Source organism: Mytilus californianus, unplaced genomic scaffold, assembly GCF_021869535.1.
Source record: "Mytilus californianus isolate M0D057914Y unplaced genomic scaffold, xbMytCali1.0.p SCAF_9, whole genome shotgun sequence".
Classification (NCBI taxonomy): Eukaryota; Metazoa; Mollusca; class Bivalvia; order Mytilida; family Mytilidae; genus Mytilus; species Mytilus californianus.
In genome coordinates this window covers 91,799,930-91,827,828 of record NW_026262745.1, presented here as the reverse complement: position 1 = coordinate 91,827,828, position 27,899 = coordinate 91,799,930, and the positions used below count along the sequence as shown (strand labels likewise).

The following is a 27,899-nucleotide window of genomic DNA, read 5'->3' as shown; positions in this document are numbered from 1 at the left end:
TACATCATTGAAATTACCTCCCTTACACTTCTTTTAAATTATGTATAAAGTATGGTTAATGAACAATTAATATAATTTAAAACAGTGTAAGGGAGGTAATCCAAATACAACGTTTTGGTTACTTCCCTTACACTGCTTTTAAATTATGTTTAAAGAAATGCATATTTATAAAGGAAGACCAGTAAAATATCTGCAAATGTTGCATCTTTTTTTTTTTTATAAAAAAATCCATATGAAAGATTTGACACTATATTTTAAATTCTATTATAAAATAGATTAAGTTAGCACTATGGTAAATTTAAATGGGTAATTATGGTTGCAAACTCCATTGGAAATTTGAATTGAGATTATGACCATATCTTGAAGGAAAGAACTTTTTGGGGGAAAAAAGGGGGGGGGGGGGGGGGGGGTAAAAAGAAATTGTGGGGGGTCAATTTTTTCTCATTTCAGATTTCAGAAATTAACAGAATTATTCTTCAAAAATTTTTTTTTTCAAATTTCAAATATTGAAAAATTTCAACAACTAATCTTTAATTGCACAGTATGGCGCATGAGATTTGTAAAATCTTTGATCACATTTATTTATTTGTTATGCCAAATCTAACCGTGTATTTAGATTTGTAATTTTGGGTCCAGTTTTCAAATTGGTCTACATTAAGGCCCAAAGGGTCCAAAATTAAACTTTGTTTGATTTTAACAAAAATTGACTATATGGGGTTCTTTGATATGCTGAATCTAAACATGTATTTAGATTTTTGATTTTTGGCCCAGTTTTCAAGTTGGTCCAAATTGGGGTCCAAAATTAAACTTTGTTTGATTTCAACAAAAATTGAATATATGGGGTTCTTTGATATGCTGAATCTAACCGTGTATTTAGATTTTTTATTTGTGGACCATGCTATCAAATTGGTTCATATTGAGGTCAAAAGGGTCCAAAATTAAACTTCGTTTGATTTCATCAAAAATTGAATTATTGGGATTCTTTGATATGCCAAATCTAACCGTGTATTTAGATTTTTAATTTTGGGTTTCACGTTTTTTAAATTGGTCTACATTAAGGTCCAAAGGGTCCAAAATGAAACTTAGTTTGATTTTAACAAAAATTGAATTCTTGGGGTTCTTTGATATGCTGAATCTAAACATGTGTTAAGATTTTTGATTATGGGCCCAGTTTTCAAGTTGGTCCAAGTGGGGGTCCAAAATTAAACTTTGTTTGATTTCAACAAAAATTGAATATATGGGGTTCTTTGATATGCTGAATCTAAACATGTATTTAGATTTTAGATTTTTGGCCCAGTTTTCAAGTTGTTCCAAATTGGGGTCCAAAATTAAACTTTGTTTGATTTCAACAAAAATTGAATATATTGGGTTCTTTGATATGCTGAATTTAACCATGTATTTAGATTTTTTATTTGTGGATCCCGCTATCAAATTGTTTCATATTGAGGTCAAAAGGGTCCAAAATTAAACTTTGTTTGATTTCATCAAAAATTGAATTCTTGGGTTCTTTGATATGCCAAATCTAACTGTGTTTTTAGATTTTTATACGACCGCAAAAAAATTTTTGTGGTCGTATATTGGTATGACGTTGGCGTCATCGTCGTCGTCCGAAGACACATTAGTTTTCGCACTCTAACTTTAGTTTAAGTAAATGGATCTCAATGAAATTTTACCATAAGGTTCAATACCACAAAAGGAAGGTGGGGATTGATTTTGGGGGTTATGGTACCTACAGTTAAGGAATTAGGGGCCAAAAAGGGGCAAAAAATAAGCATTTTTGTAACTTGCAGACATAACTTGTGTGTAAATGTATGGATCTCTCTGACATTGTATCACAAGGTTCCATATCACAAAGGGAATGCTGGTAATGATTTTGGGGGGAATTGCCTCCAAATTTTAGGAATTAGGGGCCAAAAAGAGGAAAAAAACAAGCGTTTTCTAGTTTCATGACAATAACTTGTGTGTAAGTGTATGGATCTTTATGAAATTGTACTACAGTACTACAAGGTTCCATATCACAAAGGGAATGCTGGGATTGATTTTGGGGGTAATTGCCTCCAAATTTTAGGACTTAGGGGCCAAAAAGGGTAAAAAAACAAGCATTTTTCTAGTTTCATGACAATAACTTGTGTGTAAGTGTATGGATCTTTATGAAATTGTACTACAAGGTTCCATATCACAAAGGGAAAACTGGAATTGAGTTTGGGGGTAATTGCCCAAAAAGTTTAGGAATAAGGGGCCAAAAAGGGGCCAAAAATAAGCATTTTTCTAGTTTCCAGACAATAACTTGTGTTCAAATGTATGGATCTCTCTGAAATTGCACTGCAAGGTACCATACCACAAAGGGAAGGCTGTGATTGAGTTTTGGGGTCATTCCCTCAAAATTTTAGTAATTAGGGGGCCATAAAAGGGCAAAAAAACAAGCATTTTTCTAGTTTCAGGACAATAACTTGTGTGTAAGTGTATGGATCTTTATGAAATTGTACTGCAAGGTTCCATATCACAAAGGGAATGCTGGGATTCATTTTGGGGGTAATTGCCTCCAAATTTTTGGAATTAGGGGCCAAAAAGGGGCAAAAAACAAGCATTTTTCTAGTTTCATGACAATAACTTGTGTGTAAGTGTATGGATCTTTATGAAATTGTACTACAAGGTTTTATATCACAAAGGGAAAACTGGAATTGAGTTTGGGGGTAATTGCCCAAAAATTTTAGGAATAAGGGGCCAAAAAGGGGCCAAAAATAAGCATTTTTCTAGTTTCCAGACAATAACTTGTGTTCAAATGTATGGATCTCTCTGAAATTGCACTGCAAGGTACCATACCACAAAGGGAAGGCTGTGATTGAGTTTTGGGGTCATTCCCTCAAAATTTTAGTAATTAGGGGCCATAAAAGGGCAAAAAAACAAGCATTTTTCTAGTTTCAGGACAATAACTTGTGTGTAAGTGTATGGATCTTTATGAAATTGTACTGCAAGGTTCCATATCACAAAGGGAAAGCTGGGATTGAGTTTGGGGGTGATGAATCATAAGGGGGATTCAAAAAATTGGGGGGGGGGGGGGTTTCCCTTTTTTTTCTTTAAAATTTTCCATTTTAAATTGGTTATTTCTGATTTATATATAAAAGCAAATAATTATGATATGGTTTGAATAGGTAAATTAAAAATTTTTAAGTTCTTAGACCACTTTCATTCTGTGTGAGAAACCTATGCTGTGTCAAATATTTAATTACAATCAAAATTCAGTGCTGTATCAAGCTTGAATGTTGTGTACATACTTGCCCCAACTGTTCAGGGTTCGACCTCTGCGGTCATATCAAGCTGCGCCCCAGCGGAGCATTTTATTAATTTTGGGTCCCGTTTTTTAAATTGGTCTACATTAAGGTCCAAAGGGTCCAAAATTAAACTTAGTTTGATTTTAACAAAAATTTAATTCTTGGGGTTCTTTGATATGCTGAATCTAAACATGTATTGAGATTTTTTATTATGGGCCCAGTTTTCAAGCTTGTCCAAGTTGGGGTCCAAAATAAAACTTTGTTTGATTTCAACAAAAATTGAATATATGGGGTTCTTTGATATGCTGAATCTAACCATGTATTTAGATTTTTTATTTGTGGACCCCGCTATCAAATTAGTTCATATTGAGGTCAAAAGGGTCCAAAATTAAACTTCGTTTGAAATCATCAAAAATTGAATTATTGGGGTTCTTTGATATGCCAAATCTGACAGTGTATTTAGATTTTTAATTTTGGGTTTCACGTTTTTTAAATTGGTCTACATTAAGGTCCAAAGGGTCCAAAATTAAACTTAGTTTGATTTTAACAAAAATTTAATTCTTGGGGTTCTTTGATATGCTGAATCTAAACATGTGTTAAGATTTTTGATTATGGGCCCAGTTTTCAAGTTGGTCCAAGTTGGGGTCCAAAATTAAAATTTGTTTGATTTCAACAAAAATTGAATATATGGGGTTCTTTGATATGCTGAATCTAACCATTTTATTTTGATTTTGGACATTGGACCATAATAGGTAAATTAAAAAAATTCAAGTTCTTAGACCACATTCTTTCTGTGTCAGAAACCTATGCTGTGTCAAGTATTTAATCACAATCCAAATTCAGAGCTGTATCAAGCTTGAATGTTGTGTCAATACTTGCCCCAAATGTTCAGGGTTCGACCTCTGCGGACGTATCAAGCTGCGCATAGCGAAGCATTTTATTTGTTATTATTTTGAATATTACTATAGATATATGTAAACTGTAAGCAGCAATAATGTTCAGCAAAGTAAGATCTACAAAAAAGTTAATATGACCAAAATTGTCAATTGACCCCTTAAGGAGTTATTGCCCTTTAAATACAATTTTACACAATTTGTTCATCAAGTTTGCTAACATTTAAAAATCTTCTCCTCTGAAATACAGTTGAGCGATTCAGGCTCTTGAGAGCCTCTTGTTTGTTCCCCGTGCAGCGTGTTTTGCTAGATTTTTATGACTTATATTATTGGTTTATATCAGTGATGTCTGTGACGAGTTTGAAAATCAGTGCAGATCAATTTTTTTTAAAAGAGTTATACCCCTTGGAAACATTAATTATATGGAAAATTGCATTGTTAGTGCTCTCATTTGTACAGTTCTTGTTAGATTTTTATGAAACTTATATCATAGGTTTATATCAGCAATGTCTTTAACAAGTTCGAAAATCAGTGACGATCAATTATTATTAAAAGAGTTATGCTCCTTGGAAACATTGTTCATATGGAAAATTGCATTGTAAGTGCTCTCACATGAACAATTTTTGCCAGATTTTCATCAACGGTATATAACAGCAATGTCTCAGACAATTTCAAAAACTGCCGATCAAATATTTTAAATGAGTTTACCTTGGAAATATTAAATATATCAGAAATTGCTCTCAAGTCTTCAACTCTCTAGTAAGATAATTTTAAAAAGTTTAAAAAAAAAAAAAAAAAAATTTTATAGTTCCCAGTATTGCCCTTGGACAGAACAGATAAAATATGTGCAACATGGGGGACATTGGAACTCTGTTCTTTTATTAAAACTTTATTCAAGTTCATTTCAACTTAAATCATCAACAAATGTGAATTTGTAGCAGAAAAACCTTTAATTGGTCTCTGAACTATTATTGGTTTTTAATTGTAATTGTAATTTCAAAGTAATTAATCTCAGGGCTTATTAAGATAAATATGGAAGTTTTCAGGAGATAAAATGTTTGAAATAGACAGTTTAAGATTTCATTTGTTGGCAGATAAAAGGACAAGATTCCATAACTTGCAAGTATACTGTATAGAGTTCAAGATTTAGTTTACTTGCAGGTACAATATCATTCCTACTGACCATGATCAAGTAATACTGTATGCAGTTCAAGATTTAATTTACTTTCAGGTACAACATCATTCCTACTGACCATGATAGAGGTAAACTGTATATAGTTCATGATTTAATTTACTTACAGGTACAACATCATTCCTACTGACCATGATAGAGGTATACTGTATACAGTTCAGGATTTAATTTACTTACAGGTACAACATCATTCCTACTGACCATGATAGAGTAATACTGTATACAGTTCAAGATTTAATTTATTTGCAGGTACAACATCAATCCTACTGACCATGATAGAGTTATACTGTATACAGTTCAAGATTTAATTTACTTATAACATCAATCCTACTGACCATGATAGAGTAATACTGTATACAGTTCAAGATTTAATTTACTTACAACATCAATCCTACTGACCATGATAGAGTAATACTGTATACAGTTCAAGATTTATTTTACTTGCAGGTACAACATCAATCGTACCAACCATGACTGAAGTCTACAGAGGGCCTTTTGGTGAAATTGTTCACCTGATTCATACCAACATGTATGGATGTGTGGGAACGATACCAGATGATTTTACCAGTAACCCAAACCTTTGTCATCTGATGTGGACAGGAGCAGATGGACAAAAAACTAAAATCAATGTTTACCATCGACTTAGGTGGTTTCGATGTGAGGTATTATCATTTGACCTTTGACTTTTAAAAGTTTCAATTTTTGCAGGTTATTTTTCATCACATCATATTATGCTGTGCAACCATTTCCTGTGTTCGGATAGTTTGAAATTTTACAACACTCATTGTACTAGGAAACTTTGTCATCAAAGTTTTCTTGAATTCAAAGAAAGAAAATGATAAGTTATGATTCAGTATACATGTTACCTCAATCAATTGCATGTCAGACCTGCAATTGCTCTTGTTCAGATATTATAAGCAATTGGTCAGCTATATTTGATGTATAGAATGATTGTAAGGACTTAAGGTGTACTTTTCAGTCTGACAGGTTTCATCTGACATTAACCTAATTTTCATGGTTCATTAATGAATGTTAAGGTTTGTTGTCTTGCCCATTTCTCAGGTACTAAAAGCTTCGTGTTATATGTACACCTGTATTTGTATAGTAGAAAGGTAGACTTCAGGATAGATATCTATATATGTTAGGCCAGACTTTTTTTATTATCTGTTTAACGAGATCCACCGACTCCAATTTCCTGATTTCAGAAAAAAAATAAAAGAAGTGCTTTTTACTTTTTATTTTTATTTTTCCTGCCGACTGCTACAAAATCCTCAGAACAAAACTAAAATCTGTGGTTTACGATACCCGCTTTCGTCATCGGTAATATTTAATTTTACCAAGTCGATGAAACAGCAATTTCAAAGTAAAGAAATTAAAGGCATAAATGATTTATGATTTCAAAAAGAGGTTAAAGCATTGATTTTTATACGATTGCGGTCGTATATTGGTATGACGTTGTCGTCGTCGTTGTCCGAAGACACATTGGTTTTCGCACTCTAACTTTAGTTTAAGTGAATGGATCTCTATGAAATTTTACCATGAGGTTCAATACCACAAAAGGAAGGTTGGGATTGATTTTGGGGGTTATGGTACCAACAGTTAAGGAATTAGGGGCCAAAAAGGGGCCAAAAATAAGCATTTTTGTAACTTCCAGACATAACTTGTGTGTTAGTGTATGGATCTCTCTGACATTGTACCACAAGGTTCCATATCACAAAGGGAATGCTGGGATTGATTTTCGGGGTAATTGCCTCAAAATATTAGGAATTAGGGGCCAAAAAAGGGGCAAAAAACAAGCATTTTTCTAGTTTCATGACAATAACTTGTGTGTAAGTGTATGGATCTTTCTGAAATTGTACTACAAGGTTCCATATCACAAAGGGAAGGCTGTGATTGAGTTTGGGGGTAATTGCCTGAAACGTTTAGGAATAAGGGGCCAAAAAGGGGCAAAAAATAAGCATTTTTCTAGTTTCCAGACAATAACTTGTGTTCAAGTGTATGGATCTCTCTGAAATTGTACCACAAGGTTCCATATCACACAGGGAATGCTGGGATTGATTTTGGGGGTAATTGCCTCAAAATTTTAGGAATTAGGGGCCAAAAAAGGGGCAAAAAACAAGCATTTTTCTAGTTTCATGACAATAACTTGTGTGTAAGTGTTTGGATATTTCTGAAATTGTACTACAAGATTCCATATCACAAAGGGAAAGCTGGAATTGAGTTTGGGGGTAATTGCCCGAAACGTTTAGGAATTGGGGGCCAAAAAGGGGCCAAAAAACACATTTTTCTAGTTTCCAGACAATAACTTGTGTTCAAGTGTATGGATCTCTCTGAAATTGTACTGCAAGGTACCATACCACAAAGGGAAGGCTGGGATTGAGTTTGGGGTTGATGAATCATAAGGGGGTTCAAAAAATTGAGGGGGGGATTTTTTTTTTTTTTTTCCTTTTTTTTCTTTTTTTCCTTTTTTTTTTCTTTTAAAATTTTCCATTTTAAGTTGGTTATTTCTGATTTATATTTAAAATCAAATAATAATGATATGGTAGGAGATACACACCAAACAGGATGTGTAAATTATTATTTAATAAGTATTGTGCAATAGCAAGAAATTTTCAATTGCACAGTATTGCACAATAGCAAGAAATCTTCAATTGCACAGTATTGCGCAATAGCAAGAAATCTTCAATTGCACAGTATTGCGCAATAGCAAGAAATATCCAATAGCACAATATTGCGCAATAGCAAGAAATTGTCAATTGTACAGTATTGCGCAATAGCAAGAAATATTTAATTGCACAGTATTGTGCAAAAGAAGATACTTCGTATAAATTGCTTATTTCTTGACCAATTTCAATGGGGTTTTATTCTTGAATTCTTGGGTTTCTTTAATATGCTGAATCTAACCGTGTATTTAGTTTTTGGATTTTGGGCCCCGTTTTTAAATTGGTCCACATTGAGGTCCAAAGGGTCCAAAATTAAACTTTGTTTGATTTCATCAAAAATTGAATTATTGGGGTTCTTTGATATGCCGAATCTAACCGTGTATTTAGATTCTTAATTTTTGGTTCCGTTTTCAAATTGGTCTACATTAAGGTCCAAAGGGTCCAAAATTAAACTTAGTTTGATTTTAACAAAAATTGAATTCTTAGGGTTCTTTGATATGCTGAATCTAAACATGTATTTAGATTTTTGATTATGGGCCCAGTTTTCAAGTTGGTCCAAATCAGGGTCCAAAATTAAACCTTGTTTGATTTCAACAAAAATTGAATATATGGGGTTCTTTGATATGCTGAATCTAACCATGTATTTAGATTTTTGATTTTTGGGCCCCATTATCAACTTTGTCCACATTGAGGTCAAAAAGGTCCAAAATTAAACTTTGTTTGATTTCATCAAAAATTGAATTCTTGGGGTTCTTTGATATGCTGAATCTAAACATGTATTTAGATTTTGGATATTGGACCATAATAGGTGAATGTCCAAAATTTTTTAGTTCTTAGACCACATTCATTCTGTGTCAGAAACCTATGCTGTGTCAAATATTTAATCACAATCCAAATTCAGAGCTGTATCAAGCTTGAATGTTGTGTCCATACTTGCCCCAACTGTTCAGGGTTCGACCTCTGCGGTCGTATCAAGCTGCGCCCTGCGGAGCATTTTATTTAAGCTGGTGGCATGTTTTTTTCATAAAAACAATTTGTTTAAAACCACTTTCGCCGGTACTTGTTACACGAGAGAGTACATCAAATCATTCTAACTTTCGGCTAAATAATTTATTACTTCATTTGAACTTGATGAAATTAGCCTGAAGTAAATTTGTAATCCATGTATTGCATTAAAAACGTCATATTCCTTTCCAAAAAGCATTTCAAACATCGTTTATTTTTGTAAAGTTTTCTCCGACATTTAAATTATTGGGTATGTTTTTGAAAAACTACGGATCGGAGTCGGGATTTCATCGGAAGCGGACCTGCTATGACCGAAATCCGGATTCTTGCGATAATGACTACGGACGCATGAATGGCACTGCTGACAGACAAAAATTGATCCCAAAAGGAAAAATTACGCATTCCACACGCATTAACGTTCTTTTGGTTAGATATTTTTTATTAATGTTTATATTTCCTTTTTATACGACCGTAAAAATTAAAAATTTTTTGGTCGTATATTGGTATGACGTTGGCGTCGTCGTCGTCCGGCGTCGTCGTCGTCGTCGTCGTCGTTGTCGTCTGGCGTCGTCCGGCGTCGTCCGAAGACACATTGGTTTTCGCACTCTAACTTTAGTTTAAGTGAATGGATCTCCATGAAATTTTACCATAAGGTTCAATACCACGAAAGGAAGGTTGGGATTGATTTTGGGGGTTATGGTACTAACAGTTAAGGAATTAGGGGCCAAAAAGGGGCCAAAAATAAGCATTTTGTAACTTCCAGACAATAACTTGTGTGTAAGTGTATGGATCTCTCTGACATTGTACCACAAGGTTCCATATCACAAAGGAAAGGCTGTAATTGATTTTGGGGGTAATTGCCTCAAAATTTTAGGAATTAGGGGCCAAAAAAGGGGCCAAAAACAAGCATTTTTTTAGTTTCATGACAATAACTTGTGTGTTAGTGTTTGGATATTTCTGAAATTGTACTACAAGGTTCCATATCACAAAGGGAAAGCTGGAATTGAGTTTGGGGATAATTGCCCGAAACGTTTAGGAATTGGGGGCCAAAAATGGGCCAAAAATAAGCATTTTTCTAGTTTCCAGACAATAACTTGTGTTCAAGTGTATGGATCTCTCTGAAATTGTACTGCAAGGTACCATACCACAAAGGGAAGGCTGGGATTGAGTTTGGGGGTGATGAATCATAAGGGGGTTCAAAAAATTTGGGGGGGGATTTTTTTTTTTTTTCTGTTTTTTTTTTCTTTTTTTCCTTTTTTTTTTCTTTTAAAATTTTCCATTTTAAGTTGGTTATTTCTGATTAATATTTAAAAGCAAATAATAATGATATGGTAGGAGATACACACCAAACAGGATGTGTAAATTATTATCTAATAAGTATTGTGCAATAGCAAGAAATTTTCAATTGCACAGTATTGCACAATAGCAAGAAATCTTCAATTGCACAGTATTGCGCAATAGCAAGAAATCTTCAATTGCACAGTATTGCGCAATAGCAAGAAATATCCAATAGCACAATATTGCGCAATAGCAAGAAATTGTCAATTGTACAGTATTGCGCAATAGCAAGAAATATTCAATTGCACAGTATTGTGCAAAAGAAGATACTTCGTATAAATTGCTTATTTCTTGATCAATTTCAATGGGGTTTTATTCTTGAATTCTTGGGGTTCTTTAATATGCTGAATCTAACCATGTATTAAGTTTTTGGATTTTGGGCCCCGTTTTTAAATTGGTCCACATTGAGGTCCAAAGGGTCCAAAATTTAACTTTGTTTGATTTCATCAAAAATTGAATTATTGGGGTTCTTTGATATGCTGAATCTAACCGTGTATTTAGATTCTTAATTTTTGGTTCCGTTTTCAAATTGGTCTACATTAAGGTCCAAAGGGTCCAAAATTAAACTTAGTTTGATTTTAACAAAAATTGAATTTTTAGGGTTCTTTGATATGCTGAATCTAAACATGTATTTAGATTTTTGATTATGGGCCCAGTTTTCAAGTTGGTCCAAATCGAGTCCAAAATTAAACTTTGTTTGATTTCAACAAAAATTGAATATATGGGGTTCTTTGATATGCTGAATCTAACCATGTATTTAGATTTTTGATTTTTGGGCCCCGTTATCAACTTTGTCCACATTGAGGTCAAAAGGGTCCAAAATTTAACTTTGTTTAATTTCATCAAAAATTGAATTATTGGGGTTCTTTGATATGCCGAATCTAACCGTGTATTTAAATTCTTAATTTTTGGTTCCGTTTTCAAATTGGTCTACATTAAGGTCCAAAGGGTCCAAAATTAAACTTAGTTTGATTTTAACAAAAATTGAATTTTTAGGGTTCTTTGATATGCTGAATCTAAACATGTATTTAGATTTTTGATTATGGGCCCAGTTTTCAAGTTGGTCCAAATCGGGGTCCAAAATTAAACTTTGTTTGATTTCATCAAAAATTGAATTCTTGGGGTTCTTTGATATGCTGAATCTAACCATGTATTTAGATTTTGGATATTGGACCATAATAGGTGAATGTCCAATTTAAAATTTTTAAGTTCTTAGACCACATTCATTCTGTGTCAGAAACCTATGCTGTGTCAAATATTTAATCACAATCCAAATTCAGAGCTGTATCAAGCTTGAATGTTGTGTCCATACTTGCCCCAACTGTTCAGGGTTCGACCTCTGCGGTCGTATCAAGCTGCGCCCTGCGGAGCATTTTATTAATGCATTGCTTCAATTTATAAGTTAATGTTGCTCAACCATGTCTATTACACTAATATAAAATAATTATATTATTTCCAAGCTTAACGGTTAAATGAATATGTCTTTTTAATGAAAAATAATTAACTTCATGAACATGATAACAGAGTAGTTTTTTTTAATTGAATTGTATATACAGTATAAACATGTAACATACACTAAGAGGTTCCTGACTGGTAATATACATATATATAGTGTATATGCAGGGAGGTTGATATATTTGCCTGGTGCATATGCATGGATCTAAATTAGAGGACATACAGAATCAAAAGATATTTTTTATGTTCATATCAATAGAAGGGTTAATATACTGGTCTGTTTTCATTTCATTGTTCTTGTATTTTGATAAATTCTTAAAAAAAAAAAAAAAAGGTCACTTATAATGGTTTTATTTTTAGTGTCGACTGGACCAACTTTGCACTTTAATTTTTTTTTTGTATTTCGTCCCCTCGACCCTAATTTTTTACAAATTTTCTCATTAAACAGATAAAAAAAAAGTCTGGCCTTAAAAAAACATAGAATTTTGAACATGTGCTATATTAACATAGAATTATGAACATATGTTAAGCAAATAACCATAGACTTATGTTTATATGTTAAATCGCCATACAATTATGTACATATATTATATTACCATAGAATTATGTGCATATGTTATATTACCAAAGAATGAAGTACACATGTTATATAACCATAGAATTATGTACATATGTTATGATACCATCATTTGACCATAGAATTTTGAAGGTATTCTATATAACCATAGAATGATGTACACATGTTATATAACCATAGAATTATGTACATATGTTATATAACCATAGAATGATGTACACATGTTATATAACCATAGAATTATGTGCATATGTTATATAACCATAGAATGATGTACACATGTTATATAACCATAGAATTATGTACATATGTTATATTGCCAAAGAATGATGTACACATGTTATATCACCATAGAATGAAGTACATATGATATATCACCATAGAATGAAGTACATATGTTATATCACCATAGAATGATGTACATATGTTATATTACCATAGAATGATGTACATATGTTATATCACCATAGAATGATGTACATATGTTATATCACCATAGAATGAAGTACATATGTTATATAACCATAGAATGATGTACATATGTTATATCACCATAGAATGATGTACACATGTTATATAACCATAGAATGATGTACACATGTTATATAACCATAGAATTATGTACATATGTTATATAACCATAGAATGATGTACACATGTTATATAACCATAGAATTATGTACATATGTTATATTGCCAAAGGATGATGTACACATGTTATATCACCATAGAATTATGTACATATGATATATCACCATAGAATGATGTACATATGTTATATCACCATAGAATGAAGTACATATGATATATCACCATAGAATAAAGTACATATGTTATATCACCATAGAATGATGTACATATGTTATATCACCATAGAATGATGTACATATGTTATATCACCATAGAATGATGTACATATGTTATACCACCATAGAATGATGTACATATGTTATATAACCATAGAATGATGTACATATGTTATACCACCATAGAATGATGTACATATGTTATATCACCATAGAATGATGTACATATGTTATACCACCATAGAATTATGAAGATATATTAAAACCACTTGGTTATTTCCACTGGCTGACTTCTGTTTACTGTTACAGAATATACAATCCAAGATAAAAGAGTTCACCAGTATGAATAAGGAGCAGAAAGCTGAGATACTGAGAGCAATGGAAAAATTTATCAACAAAGGATGGTCGTTTGATGCACCATCTTTTCATCCTCTGGTAAGAATCTGTTCAATATACAAGTATAACAAAAATACCGAATTCCAAGGAAAATTCAAAAAGGGGAAGTCCATAAAAACTGACAAAATCAAAGGCTATCAATCAACAAAACAAATGAAAAACAACTGCCATATTCCTGACTTGGTACAGGCATTTTCCTAAGAAAATGGTAGGTTAAACCTGGTTTTATAGCTAGCTAATCCTCCCTCTTGTATGACATTTGTTTATAGTGCTGTGATATGATTTTCTTTGATTTTTACCCTGTTTTACTTTGGCTGACTGGTTTTATATTTACTTAACAATCACTAATGTGTTAGGCCCAGGGCTTCCAAAATTATTTTTAGCCAGCCGGACATTTTATATATTATCCCGATTTTAATCCCTTAAGACTAAATAAATAAAAGGCAATTATGGTAATCAGTTGCCGTGTTGGCCATCCCAATGATTGACATTAAAAAAAAAGATATTAAACTTTCTTTGATTCAAATTCGAAGTTCTGACGTAAACTGTTAAATTGGCAGTGCATCATTCGAAGTGTGCAACATCAGCGTACTTATATCTGCTTAGACTCTTTATTTGTGCAAAATAACGTTGTCAAAAACTTTACTTTGGTTTTTCAATCTAAACCGGATGTTATCTTGACAATGGTAAAACATGGACCAGAGACGGATACGTAAATTCCGTGTACGTTTGCAAAGCATGAATGAGTGTAAGTAGCTCTTTCTACGTTATTTCTTCAAGAAAATATTCGAAATAAACGTGAGATAAAGGTATCAATGACAATTTAAGCATTTTTTTAAGAAATTAGGATGCATAATTAAATTTCACACCTGCGCACGTGCGCACATGTGTACCAGTTCAAACAGAGCCATGTCTCTGGTTCAAACAACGTGTCGGTTATGACCATTTTTCATTTTCACCTTTTTAATTTTTCATCAAATCATATTTGTAAACGTATTTCTGATAATTTAAATCTTTTTAACTAAATTAATTAGATGCAAACCGCTGAAATGTAAGAAAATAACGTTAACTGAATAGACGAATCAATGTCCGGCTCAAAATAGTTTACCTGTCACCTGAACAGGTAAATTTCAGATGTTCGACAACTAATTAGCCTTGATTAAAATGAGAAGGTATTAAAGTAGGGGTTATTTTGATAGTACTTAATGATCATGTCACTTTTATGACCGGAAATGTGTGGCTGTTAAAGGCAAAAGGTTGGGTCAAAAAGATCGCGAATTATGTTAAAATGACCGTCTCTTAAGCCTTGAAAACTAAAAAGTAGATGTCCATTTCATGCTTTTCCCAGCCGGACTTTTTCCGGACATTATACAAATGTCCGGAATATATGACCGTTTTGGAAGCCTTGGTGTTAGCCATGTTTTCAGCCCATAAATTGAAATTGAATTATGATTTCATAAATTTCTTCCCATTCTAAGAGAAGGGGGACATAGAAGTACCAGTCTGTCTGTCCAGTCTTGTAAGAGCTCGTAAGTCTGCTATTCTTGCCAGATTTTTATGGAATTTGAATCAGATTTATATCAGAATGTCTCAGACAAGTTTGAAAATCTGTGACTATCAACTATTTTTAAAGGACTCCTCTGAAACCACACAACAGAATTTCATGAAACTTTGTAGATAATAAGGACATACTATGTAGATATGCATATCAACAGGAAATTATGATTCGATTTTTTTTTTTAGAAGTTATGCCCCTTTGAACCTAGAATTGTGGCCTAAATATACTACTGCAACAGTTTGTCATCGAAACTTTATGAGGACATAATATGAATAGGGGCGGGTCCAGGTGAGGGCGTAATGGGCGTACGCCCCCCCTTTTCCAAAACAAAAAAAAAAAACTATCGTAATCTGCTAATATTGTTACATTAGTGCATTTCACAATTATTTTATGTTTTTTAACAAAAAAAAGGTCCAAAAAAAACAGATTTGATTTTACGCCCCTGATGAAGATGTGCATATCCATAAGAATTTATTTTCTGTTGACTTTTTTAGGGGTCATGAGTCTTTGAACTTAGGAATCTGGTGATATTTTGTTTGCCCATTGGCAATGTGGGGGCCTGGGGGATGTGAGCATGCTCACAAAGGTTCTTTAATTAAAAATTGCATTGTTAGCACTCCGAAGCACAAATTTTTTTTGTAGGATTGCTATGAAATTTATATCAAGATTTATATTGGCAATGTCTTTGATGAGTTCAATAGTCGGCCCTGATCAATTACTTTTACAGGAGTGATGTCCCTTGGAAATATAAATTCTTTAGGATATTGCATGGTAGGAGCACTTAAGCCTACTTTTCTTGTCAGAATTTTATGAAATTCATATCAGTAATATTTTGGAAGAGTTCCAAAATCAGTGCCTATCAACTATTTTAACAGGAATTATGTCCCTTTGAAATGTAAATTATATAACGAACCTTGCTTGTCAGCACTCTCAAACTTTATATCAGCGAGGTCTTCAGAGAGTAGTAGTAGTATGATGTTACCATTGAGTTTTTCAATACTGACTGTTATTCTGGGTCCTTAGGGAGCTAGTATTTGATTTTTATGGCGGGGCTTGGATGAAAAATTTTGTCCTGCATTTTTTTTTTATGCCTCCGCCGTAGCGGAGGGGGCATTAAGTTTTACCCTTGTCCGTCTGTACGTACGTCCATCCGTACTTCCTTTCGTACGTTCGTACGTCCCAAAATTGGTTTCCGTTCTCTAACTTAAGTTTGCCTCAACCAAATGTTATGAAACTTATACACAATGCTTAATACCACAAAACACAGATCAAGGAATTAATTTGGGTGGCGTCACTTTTTCTGTTCTAGAGTTATGCCCCTTTACAAATGGAAAAATTGCTGAATTTTTTCGTTTCCGTTCTCTAACTTTAGTTTGCCTCAACCAAATGTTATGCAACTTATACACAATGCTTATTACCACAAAACACAGATTAAGAACGAATTTTGGTGGCGTCACTTTTACTGTTCTAGAGTTATGCCCCTTTACAAATGGAAAAATTGCTGAATTTTATGCCCCTTTACAAATGGAAAAATTGCTGAATTTTTCGTTTCCCTTCTCTAACTTTACTTTGCCTCAACCAAATGTTATGCAACTTATAGACAATGCTTATTACCACAAAACACAGATTAAGTACGAATTTTGGTGGCATCACTTTTACTGTTCTAGAGTTATGCCCCTTTACAAATGGAAAAATTGCTGAATTTTATGCCCCTTTACAAATGGAAAAATTGCTGAATTTTTCGTTTCCCTTCTCTAACTTTACTTTGCCTCAACCAAATGTTATGAAACTTATACAAAATACTTATTACCACAAAACTCAGATCAAGTACAAATTTGGGTAGAATCACTTTTACCGTTCTTCAGTTATGTCCCTTTATAACTATATGATATGCAAGCAGGGGCATCATCTGTGTCCACATGTGGACACTATCCACATTTTTATACGACCGCAAAAAAATTTTTGTGGTCGTATATTGGTATGACGTTGGCGTCGTCGTCGTCCGGCGTCGTCGTCGTCGTCGTCGTCCGGCGTCGTCTGGCGTCGTCCGAAGACACATTGGTTTTCGCACTCTAACTTTAGTTTAAGTGAATGGATCTTTATGAAATTTTACCACAAGGTTCAATACCACAAAAGGAAGGTTGGGATTGATTTTGGGGGTTATGGTAATAACAGTAAAGGAATTAGGGGCCAAAAAGGGGCCAAAAATAAGCATTTTTGTAACTTCCAGACATAACTTGTGTGTTAGTGTATGGATCTCTCTGACATTGTACCACAAGGTTCCATATCACTAAAGGAATGCTGGGATTGATTTTGGGGGTAATTGCCTCCAGATTTTAGGAATTAGGGGCCAAAAAAGGGGCAAAAAACAAGCATTTTTCTAGTTTCATGACAATAACTTGTGTGTAAGTGTATGGATCTTTCTGAAATTGTACTACAAGGTTCCATATCACAAAGGGAAAGCTGGGTTTGAGTTTGGGGGTAATTGCCCTAAACGTTTAGGAATTTGGGGCCAAAAAGGGGCCAAAAAACACATTTTTTTCTAGTTTCCAGACAATAACTTGTGTTCAAGTGTATGGATCTCTCTGAAATTGTACTGCAAGGTACCATACCACAAAGGGAAGGCTGGGATTGAGTTTGGGGGTGATGAATCATAATGGGGGTTCAAAAAATTTTGGGGGGGGATTTATTTTTTTTTCCTTTTTTTTCTTTTTTTCCTTTTTTGTTTCTTTTAAAATTTTCCATTTTAAGTTGGTTATTTCTGATTTATATTTAAAATCAAATAATAATGATATGGTAGGAGATACACACCAAACAGGATGTGTAAATTATTATATAATAAGTATTGTGCAATAGCAAGAAATTTTCAATTGCACAGTATTGCACAATAGCAAGAAATCTTCAATTGCACAGTATTGCGCAATAGCAAGAAATCTTCAATTGCACAGTATTGCGCAATAGCAAGAAATATCCAATAGCACAATATTGCGCAATAGCAAGAAATTGTCAATTGTACAGTATTGCGCAATAGCAAGAAATATTTAATAGCACAGGATTGTGCAAAAGAAGATACTTCCTATAAATTGCTTATTTCTTGACCAATTTCAATGGGGTTTTATTCTTGATTTCATGGGGTTCTTTAATATGCTGAATCTAACCGTGTATTTAGTTTTTGGATTTTGGGCCCCGTTTTTAAATTGGTCCACATTGAGGTCCAAAGGGTCCAAAATTAAACTTTGTTTGATTTCATCAAAAATTGAATTATTGGGGTTCTTTGATATGCCGAATCTAACTGTGTATTTAGATTCTTAAATTTTGGTTCCGTTTTCAAATTGGTCTACATTAAGGTCCAAAGGGTCCAAAATTAAACTTAGTTTGATTTTAACAAAAATTGAATTCTTAGGGTTCTTTGATATGCTGAATCTAAACATGTATTTAGATTTTTGAATATGGGCCCAGTTTTCAAGTTGGTCCAAATCGGGGTCCAAAATTAAACTTTGTTTGATTTCAACAAAAATTGAATATATGGGGTTCTTTGATATGCTGAATCTAACCATGTATTTAGATTTTTGATTTTTGGGCCCCGTTATCAACTTTGTCCACATTGAGGTCAAAAGGGTCCAAAATTAAACTTTGTTTGATTTCATCAAAAATTGAATTATTGGGGTTCTTTGATATGCCGAATCTAACCGTGTATTTAGATTCTTAATTTTTGGTTCCGTTTTCAAATTAGGCTACATTAAGGTCCAAAGGGTCCAAAATTAAACTTAGTTTGATTTTAACAAAAATTGAATTCTTAGGGTTCTTTGATATGCTGAATCTAAACATGTATTTAGATTTTTGATTATGGGCCCAGTTTTCAAGTTGGTCCAAATCGGGGTCCAAAATTAAACTTTGTTTGATTTCAACAAAAATTGAATATATGGGGTTCTTTGATATGCTGAATCTAACCATGTATTTAGATTTTTGATTTTTGGGCCCCGTTATCTACTTTGTCCACATTGAGGTCAAAAGGGTCCAAAATTAAACTTTGTTTGATTTCATCAAAAATTGAATTCTTGGGGTTCTTTGATATGCTGAATCTAACCATGTATTTAGATTTTGGATATTGGACCATAATAGGTGAATGTCCAATTTAAAATTTTTAAGTTCTTAGACCACATTCAATCTGTGTTAGAAACCTATGCTGTGTCAAATATTTAATCACAATCCAAATCCAAAGCTGTATCAAGCTTGAATGTTGTGTCCATACTTCCCCCAACTGTTCAGGGTTCGACCTCTGCGGTCGTATCAAGCTGCGCCCTGCGGAGCATTTTATTTAGTTATAATCTCTGTCCTGCCTTTTTATTTTTCACTCTATTCGGTCCTGCCTTTCTTTTTATTAGTTTATCCTGACTTTTTTTACATAAATTGTCATCCTGCCTTTTTTTTTTACTCAAACTCCTGTCCTGCCTTTTTATTTCAAATTTCATCCTACCCCCCCCCCTACCCCCCCCCCCCCCCCCTCATATAAATCAAATGGTAGCTCCCTTCTGCTTTCAAGAATATCCAGATCAGCCAGTTTACTCATTGTTTTATATGTTTACAGACTGGTGACCTAACATCTTCTGGTGACCTAGAGCAGTATATTAAATGTAACCTCCAGAAAAAGCAAAAGAACAAAAAGCAGAATGATAAAAAAGGCAGGAAGAAACAAGTAAAGACAGTTAACAAACCTCAGCGATCATTTGATGTGTTCTCTGTCATTGATGTCTGTGTATTTGATAGAGGACTTGTGTTAGCTTTGAGTTATGACGATCAACATCTACTCATGGTAAATATAAACATTTATTTTGTCAGTCTCGAGTAACAGAAATCAGTGTTTACTCATGGTAAATAGATTAACTTTGAGGTACAACAATCAGTGTTTACTCATGGAAAATAGATTAACTTTGAGGTACAACAATCAGTGTTTTCTCATGGTAAATGGATTAACTTTGAGGTACAACAATCAGTGTTTACTCATGGTAAATAGATACATTTACTTCATTTACTTTGAGATACAACAATCAGTGTTTACTCATGGTAAATAGATACATTTACTTCATTTACTTTGAGGTACAACAATCAGTGTTTACTCATGGTAAATAGATACATTTGCTTCATTTACTTTGAGGTACAACAATCAGTGTTTACTCATGGAAAATAGATTAACTTTGAGGTACAACAATCAGTGTTTACTCATGGAAAATAGATTAACTTTGAGGTACAACAATCAGTGTTTTCTCATGGTAAATAGATTAACTTTGAGGTACAACAATCAGTGTTTACTCATGGTAAATAGATACATTTACTTCATTTACTTTGAGATACAACAATCAGTGTTTACTCATGGTAAATAGATACATTTACTTCATTTACTTTGAGGTACAACAATCAGTGTTTACTCATGGTAAATAGATACATTTACTTCATTTACTTTGAGATACAAGAATCAGTGTTTACTCATGGTAAATAGATACATTTACTTCATTTACTTTGAGGTACAACAATCAGTGTTTACTCATGGTAAATAGATACATTTACTTCATTTACTTTGAGATACAACAATCAGTGTTTACTCATGGTAAATAGATACATTTACTTCATTTACTTTGAGGTACAACAATCAGTGTTTACTCATGGTAAATAGATACATTTACTTCATTTACTTTGAGGTACAACAATCAGTGTTTACTCATGGTAAATAGATATAGATATGTTATGTTAGTCAACATCTTTTAATGGTAGTAATATAAATCTGCTGCTTCAATGATGCATTATGGGTATCAGCATTTCCTCAGAAAAAAGAGAAGATTATTGGTGTTAACTTGAAGTCTAGTGAACAGGGCTCACACTACTTCAGAATAATAGGAAGTAGTGTCTTCCTTTTTTGAAAGGGAGAAGTGGTGAGACTTAAAAGAAACCATAGTTATAGATGGAAAGTCATCATCAACATTCCCTGTCACATCTGGTGTTCCTCAAGGTATTTTCTTGGGCCCAGTCTTGTTTCTGGTATATATTATTGACCAGCCAGTCTACTTAACACACAGTAAGCTCAGGCTAATCTCAGATGATAACACTGATCCACTTGGAATTTATCACAGTCACTATCGGATCTGATTGGTCTGTATATAATACTAACATCTGTGAATAGCCTGAGCTTATTGTGGGTCAAGTAGTCTGGCAGGTCATCAATATATACCAGAAACAAGACTGGGCTCAAACTTGAATATTCTTGTTCTGTTTGGGACCCCCACACAACCCAATCGGTATCCAACATTGAGATGGTCTAATGATTAGCTTCTCACTATATCTGCAACGAATACCATAATACAAGTAGTGTTACAAATATGTTTACCAAAATAAAATTACCATCACTAGCAGAACGTAGGCTACACACAAGATTGGTAATGATGTACACAAGATTTGTAATGATGTACAAGATATCATACCATATTGTTGGCAATACACTCTGAATATTTCTTTTAGAGCTGTCTCTGTGACTACTCTTGGTAATATTCTTATATTGTTTTTATACGACCGCAAAAAACTTGTGTTCGTATAATGCTATCACGTCGTCGTCGTCCGAAGACATTTGGTTTCCAGACAATAACTTTAGTTTAAGTGTATGGATCTCTATGAAATTTAAACAAAAGGTTCAATACCACAAAAGGAAGGTTGGGTTTGTTTTTGGCGGTGATGGTCCCAACCGTTTAGGAATTAGGGGCCAAAAAGGGGCCCAAAACAAGCATTTTTATAGTTTCAGGACAAAAACTTGTGTATAAGTATTTTGATTGCTCTGAAATTGTTCCACAAGGTTCAATACCACAAGTAGAAGGTTGGGATTCATTTTGGGGGTAATTGCTCAAACCGTTCAGGAATTAGGGGCCAAAAAAAGGCCAAAACAAGCACTTTTCTAGTTTTCAGACATTAACTTGTGTTTAAGTGTATGGATGTCTCTTAAATTGTACCACATTTTACAAAAAGAAAATTTCTTCAAATATTTTAGGGGCCAAAAAAAGGCCAAAACAAGCACTTTTCTAGTTTTCAGACATTAACTTGTGTTTAAGTGTATGGATGTCTCTTAAATTGTACCACATTTTACAAAAAGAAAATTTCTTCAAATATTTTTTTTTTGGAGGGGGTTGTCAATTTTTTTCGTCAAGATTTAAGAAATTATCAATTTTCCAAAAAAAAAATTGGGGGTCACAATTTATTTTGCTAATTCTTTGTATATAGTCTGAAAACAGTAAGTATTGCTCAACAGCACAGTGTATTGCACAACAGCAAGAAATCTTCAATTGAATATAAATTCAAATCATATAACCAATTTCAAGTTCTTTGACTACATTTATTCTGTGTCAGAAACCTATAATGTGTCAAATATTTAATTACAATCCAAATTCAGACCTGTATCAAGCTTGAATATTGTGTCCATTTTTGCCCCACCTGTTCAGGGTTGGACCTCTGTGGTCGTATCCAGCTGCGCTCGGCGAAGCAGTTTATTTAGTGCTGTCTATGAAAATACACTTAGCAATACTTTCAGATGTATTGTTTTGAGCTCTCTGTGTAGTAGCTCTCAGCAAAACTCTTGGAATGTTTCTTTTAGAGCTGCATGTATGTGTGACCTCTCTCTGCAATACACTCAGAATATTTCTGAAACAAATATTTCTTTGTGGTAACCATCAGTTATAGTGTTCAAATGATTCTTTAGACCTTTCTGTGTAGATACTCTGTACAATATTCTCAGACGGTTTGTTGCAGAACAATCTAAAATTAAGTTTTATATTTCAGATATTAAATACAACAACAAGAGAGTTGTTTATGAAACCATCCTTTGTACATCTGACCTATAAATTTGTACATTTTGCCAAACAAACACCAATGATGATGAAGAGATCAGATTGTTTCTGTATCTATAGTGCCAACAGTGCTGGGTCTACAGATGGGTTAGTATGTTTCTGTATCTATAGTGCCAACGGTGCTGGGTCTACAGATGGGTTAGTATGTTTCTGTATCTATAGTGCCAACGGTGCTGGGTCTACAGATGGGTTAGTATGTTTCTGTATCTATAGTGCCAACGGTGCTGGGTCTACAGATGGGTTAGTATGTTTCTGTATCTATAGTGCCAACGGTGCTGGGTCTACAGATGGGTTAGTATGTGTCTGTATCTATAGTGCCAACGGTGCTGGGTCTACAGATGGGTGAGTATGTTTCTGTATCTATAGTGCCAACGGTGCTGGGTCCACAGATGGGTCAGTATGTTTCTGTATCTATAGTGCTAACGGTGCTGGGTCCACAGATGGGTTAGTATGTTTCTGTATCTATAGTGCTAACGGTGCTGGGTCCACAGATGGGTTAGTATGTTTCTGTATCTATAGTGCTAACGGTGCTGGGTCTACAGATGGGTTAGTATGTTTCTGTATCTATAGTGCCAACGGTGCTGGGTCCACAGATGGGTTAGTATGTTTCTGTATCTATAGTGCTAACGGTGCTGGGTCTACAGATGGGTTAGTATGTTTCTGTATCTATAGTGCTAACGGTGCTGGGTCCACAGATGGGTAAGTATGTTTCTGTATCTATAGTGCCGACGGTGCTGGGTCCACAGATGGGTTAGTATGTTTCTGTATCTATAGTGCCAACGGTGCTTTGTCTGCAGATGGGTTAGTATGTTTCTGTATCTATAGTGCCAACGGTGCTGGGTCTACAGATGGGTGAGTATGTTTCTGTATCTATAGTGCCAACGGTGCTGGGTCTACAGATGGGTGAGTATGTTTCTGTATCTATAGTGCCAACGGTGCTGGGTCTACAGATGGGTGAGTATGTTTCTGTATCTATAGTGCCAACAGTGCTGGGTCTACAGATGGGTGAGTATGTTTCTGTATCTATAGTGCCAACGGTGCTGGGTCTACAGATGGGTTAGTATGTTTCTGTATCTATAGTGCCAACGGTGCTGTGTCTACAGATGGGTTAGTATGTTTCTGTATCTATAGTGCCAACGGTGCTGGGTCCACAGATGGGTTAGTATGTTTCTGTATCTATAGTGCCAACGGTGCTGGGTCTACAGATGGGTGAGTATGTTTCTGTATCTATAGTGCCAACGGTGCTGGGTCTATAGATGGGTCAGTATGTTTCTGTATCTATAGTGCCAACGGTGCTGGGTCTACAGATGGGTTAGTATGTTTCTGTATCTATAGTGCCAACGGTGCTGGGTCTACAGATGGGTTAGTATGTTTCTGTATCTATAGTGCCAACGGTGCTGGGTCTACAGATGGGTTAGTATGTTTCTGTATCTATAGTGCCAACGGTGCTTTGTCTACAGATGGGTCAGTATGTTTCTGTATCTATAGTGCCAACGGTGCTGGGTCTACAGATGGGTTAGTATGTTTCTGTATCTATAGTGCCAACGGTGCTGGGTCTACAGATGGGTCATTATGTTTCTGTATCTATAGTGCCAACAGTGCTTTGTCTACAGATGGGTCAGTATGTTTCTGTATCTATAGTGCCAACAGTGCTGGGTCTACAGATGGGTTAGTATGTTTCTGTATCTATAGTGCCAACGGTGCTGGGTCCACAGATGGGTTAGTATGTTTCTGTATCTATAGTGCCAACGGTGCTGGGTCTACAGATGGGTTAGTATGTTTCTGTATCTATAGTGCCAACGGTGCTGGGTCTACAGATGGGGTATCTATAGTGCCAACAGTGCTGGGTCTACAGATGGGTTAGTATGTTTCTGTATCTATAGTGCCAACGGTGCTGGGTCTACAGATGGGTTAGTATGTTTCTGTATCTATAGTGCCAACGGTGCTGGGTCTACAGATGGGTTAGTATGTTTCTGTATCTATAGTGCCAACGGTGCTGGGTCTACAGATGGGGTATCTATAGTGCCAACAGTGCTGGGTCTACAGATGGGTTAGTATGTTTCTGTATCTATAGTGCCAACGGTGCTTTGTCTACAGATGGGTTAGTATGTTTCTGTATCTATAGTGCCAACGGTGCTTTGTCTACAGATGGGTTAGTATGTTTCTGTATCTATAGTGCCAACGGTGCTGGGTCTACAGATGGGTTAGTATGTTTCTGTATCTATAGTGCCAACAGTGCTTTGTCTACAGATGGGTTAGTATGTTTCTGTATCTATAGTGCCAACGGTGCTGGGTCTACAGATGGGTTAGTATGTTTCTGTATCTATAGTGCCAACAGTGCTTTGTCTACAGATGGGTTAGTATGTTTCTGTATCTATAGTGCCAACAGTGCTTTGTCTACAGATGGGTTAGTATGTTTCTGTATCTATAGTGCCAACGGTGCTGGGTCTACAGATGGGTTAGTATGTTTCTGTATCTATAGTGCCAACGGTGCTGGGTCTACAGATGGGTTAGTATGTTTCTGTATCTATAGTTCCAACGGTGCTGGGTCTACAGATGGGTTAGTATGTTTCTGTATCTATAGTGCCAACGGTGCTTGGTCTACAGATGGGTTAGTATGTTTCTGTATCTATAGTGCCAACAGTGCTGGGTCTACAGATAGGTTAGTATGTTTCTGTATCTATAGTGCCAACAGTGCTGGGTCTACAGATGGGTTAGTATGTTTCTGTATCTATAGTGCCAACGGTGCTTTGTCTACAGATGGGTGAGTATGTTTCTGTATCTATAGTGCCAACGGTGCTGGGTCTACAGATGGGTTAGTATGTTTCTGTATCTATAGTGCCAACGGTGCTGGGTCTACAGATGGGGTATCTATAGTGCCAACAGTGCTTTGTCTACAGATGGGTTAGTATGTTTCTGTATCTATAGTGCCAACGGTGCTGGGTCTACAGATGGGTTAGTATGTTTCTGTATCTATAGTGCCAACGGTGCTGGGTCTACAGATCGGTTAGTATGTTTCTGTATCTATAGTGCCAACAGTGCTGGGTCTACAGATGGGTTAGTATGTTTCTGTATCTATAGTGCCAACGGTGCTGGGTCTACAGATGGGGTATCTATAGTGCCAACAGTGCTTTGTCTACAGATGGGTTAGTATGTTTCTGTATCTATAGTGCCAACGGTGCTGGGTCTACAGATGGGTTAGTATGTTTCTGTATCTATAGTGCCAACGGTGCTGGGTCTACAGGTGGGTTAGTATGTTTCTGTATCTATAGTGCCAACGGTGCTGGGTCTACAGATGGGTTAGTATGTTTCTGTATCTATAGTGCCAACAGTGCTGGGTCTACAGATTGGTTAGTATGTTTCTGTATCTATAGTGCCAACGGTGCTGGGTCCACAGATGGGTTAGTATGTTTCTGTATCTATAGTGCCAACGGTGCTGGGTCTACAGATGGGTTAGTATGTTTCTGTATCTATAGTGCCAACAGTGCTGGGTCCACAGATGGGTGAGTATGTTTCTGTATCTATAGTGCCAACGGTGCTGGGTCTACAGATGGGTTAGTATGTGTCTGTATCTATAGTGCCAACGGTGCTGGGTCTACAGATGGGTTAGTATGTGTCTGTATCTATAGTGCCAACGGTGCTGGGTCTTGTATCTATAGTGCCAACGGTGCTGGGTCTACAGATGGGTCAGTATGTTTCTGTATCTATAGTGCCAACGGTGCTGGGTCGACAGATGGGTCAGTATGTTTCTGTATCTATAGTGCCAACAGTGCTGGGTCGACAGATGGGTCAGTATGTTTCTGTATCTATAGTGCCAACGGTGCTGGGTCTACAGATGGGTTAGTATGTTTCTGTATCTAGAGTGCCAACGGTGCTGGGTCTACAGATGGGTTAGTATGTTTCTGTATCTATAGTGCCAACGGTGCTGGGTCTACAGATGGGTTAGTATGTTTCTGTATCTATAGTGCCAACAGTGCTGGGTCTACAGATGGGTTAGTATGTTTCTGTATCTATAGTGCCAACGGTGCTGGGTCTACAGATGGGTTAGTATGTTTCTGTATCTATAGTGCCAACAGTGCTGGGTCTACAGATGGGTTAGTATGTTTCTGTATCTATAGTGCCAACGGTGCTGGGTCTACAGATGGGTTAGTATGTTTCTGTATCTATAGTGCCAACGGTGCTGGGTCTACAGATGGGTTAGTATGTTTCTGTATCTATAGTGCCAACGGTGCTTTGTCTACAGATGGGTTAGTATGTTTCTGTATCTATAGTGCCAACGGTGCTGGGTCTACAGATGGGTTAGTATGTTTCTGTATCTATAGTGCCAACAGTGCTGGGTCTACAGATGGGTGAGTATGTTTCTGTATCTATAGTGCCAACGGTGCTGGGTCTACAGATGGGTTAGTATGTTTCTGTATCTATAGTGCCAACGGTGCTGGGTCTACAGATGGGTTAGTATGTTTCTGTATCTATAGTGCCAACGGTGCTGGGTCTACAGATGGGTGAGTATGTTTCTGTATCTATAGTGCCAACGGTGCTGGGTCTGCAGAGGGGTCAGAATGTTTCTGTATCTATAGTGCCAACGGTGCTGGGTCTACAGATGGGTTAGTATGTTTCTGTATCTATAGTGCCAACGGTGCTGGGTCTACAGATGGGTTAGTATGTTTCTGTATCTATAGTGCCAACAGTGCTGGGTCTACAGATGGGTTAGTATGTTTCTGTATCTATAGTGCCAACGGTGCTGGGTCTACAGATGGGTGAGTATGTTTCTGTATCTATAGTGCCAACGGTGCTGGGTCTACAGATGGGTTAGTATGTTTCTGTATCTATAGTGCCAACGGTGCTGGGTCTACAGATGGGT

At 35.4% G+C, this 27,899-nt stretch overlaps 1 protein-coding gene and 1 long non-coding RNA gene across 4 annotated transcripts in view; one reads left to right on the top strand and one right to left on the bottom strand.

Annotated features, from left to right (window-relative positions):
- The window catches only part of LOC127716403 (uncharacterized), a 102,612-nt gene that overhangs the window by 61,801 nt on the left and 12,912 nt on the right, over positions 1-27,899 (top strand). For all 3 annotated transcript variants that reach the window (XM_052222595.1, XM_052222593.1, XM_052222594.1), the window contains exons 11-14: positions 5,805-6,019; positions 13,511-13,636; positions 19,744-19,968; positions 22,971-23,125. In XM_052222595.1, the coding sequence (XP_052078555.1) occupies positions 5,805-6,019; positions 13,511-13,636; positions 19,744-19,968; positions 22,971-23,125 (721 nt within the window). The remainder of the gene's footprint in view (positions 1-5,804; positions 6,020-13,510; positions 13,637-19,743; positions 19,969-22,970; positions 23,126-27,899) is intronic.
- On the bottom strand, positions 1,532-10,250 carry LOC127716415 (uncharacterized). The gene is made up of 2 exons (XR_007988909.1): positions 9,729-10,250; positions 1,532-1,729 (listed from the first exon to the last, which is right to left on the bottom strand). It is a non-coding gene; the product is annotated as an uncharacterized LOC127716415 (long non-coding RNA).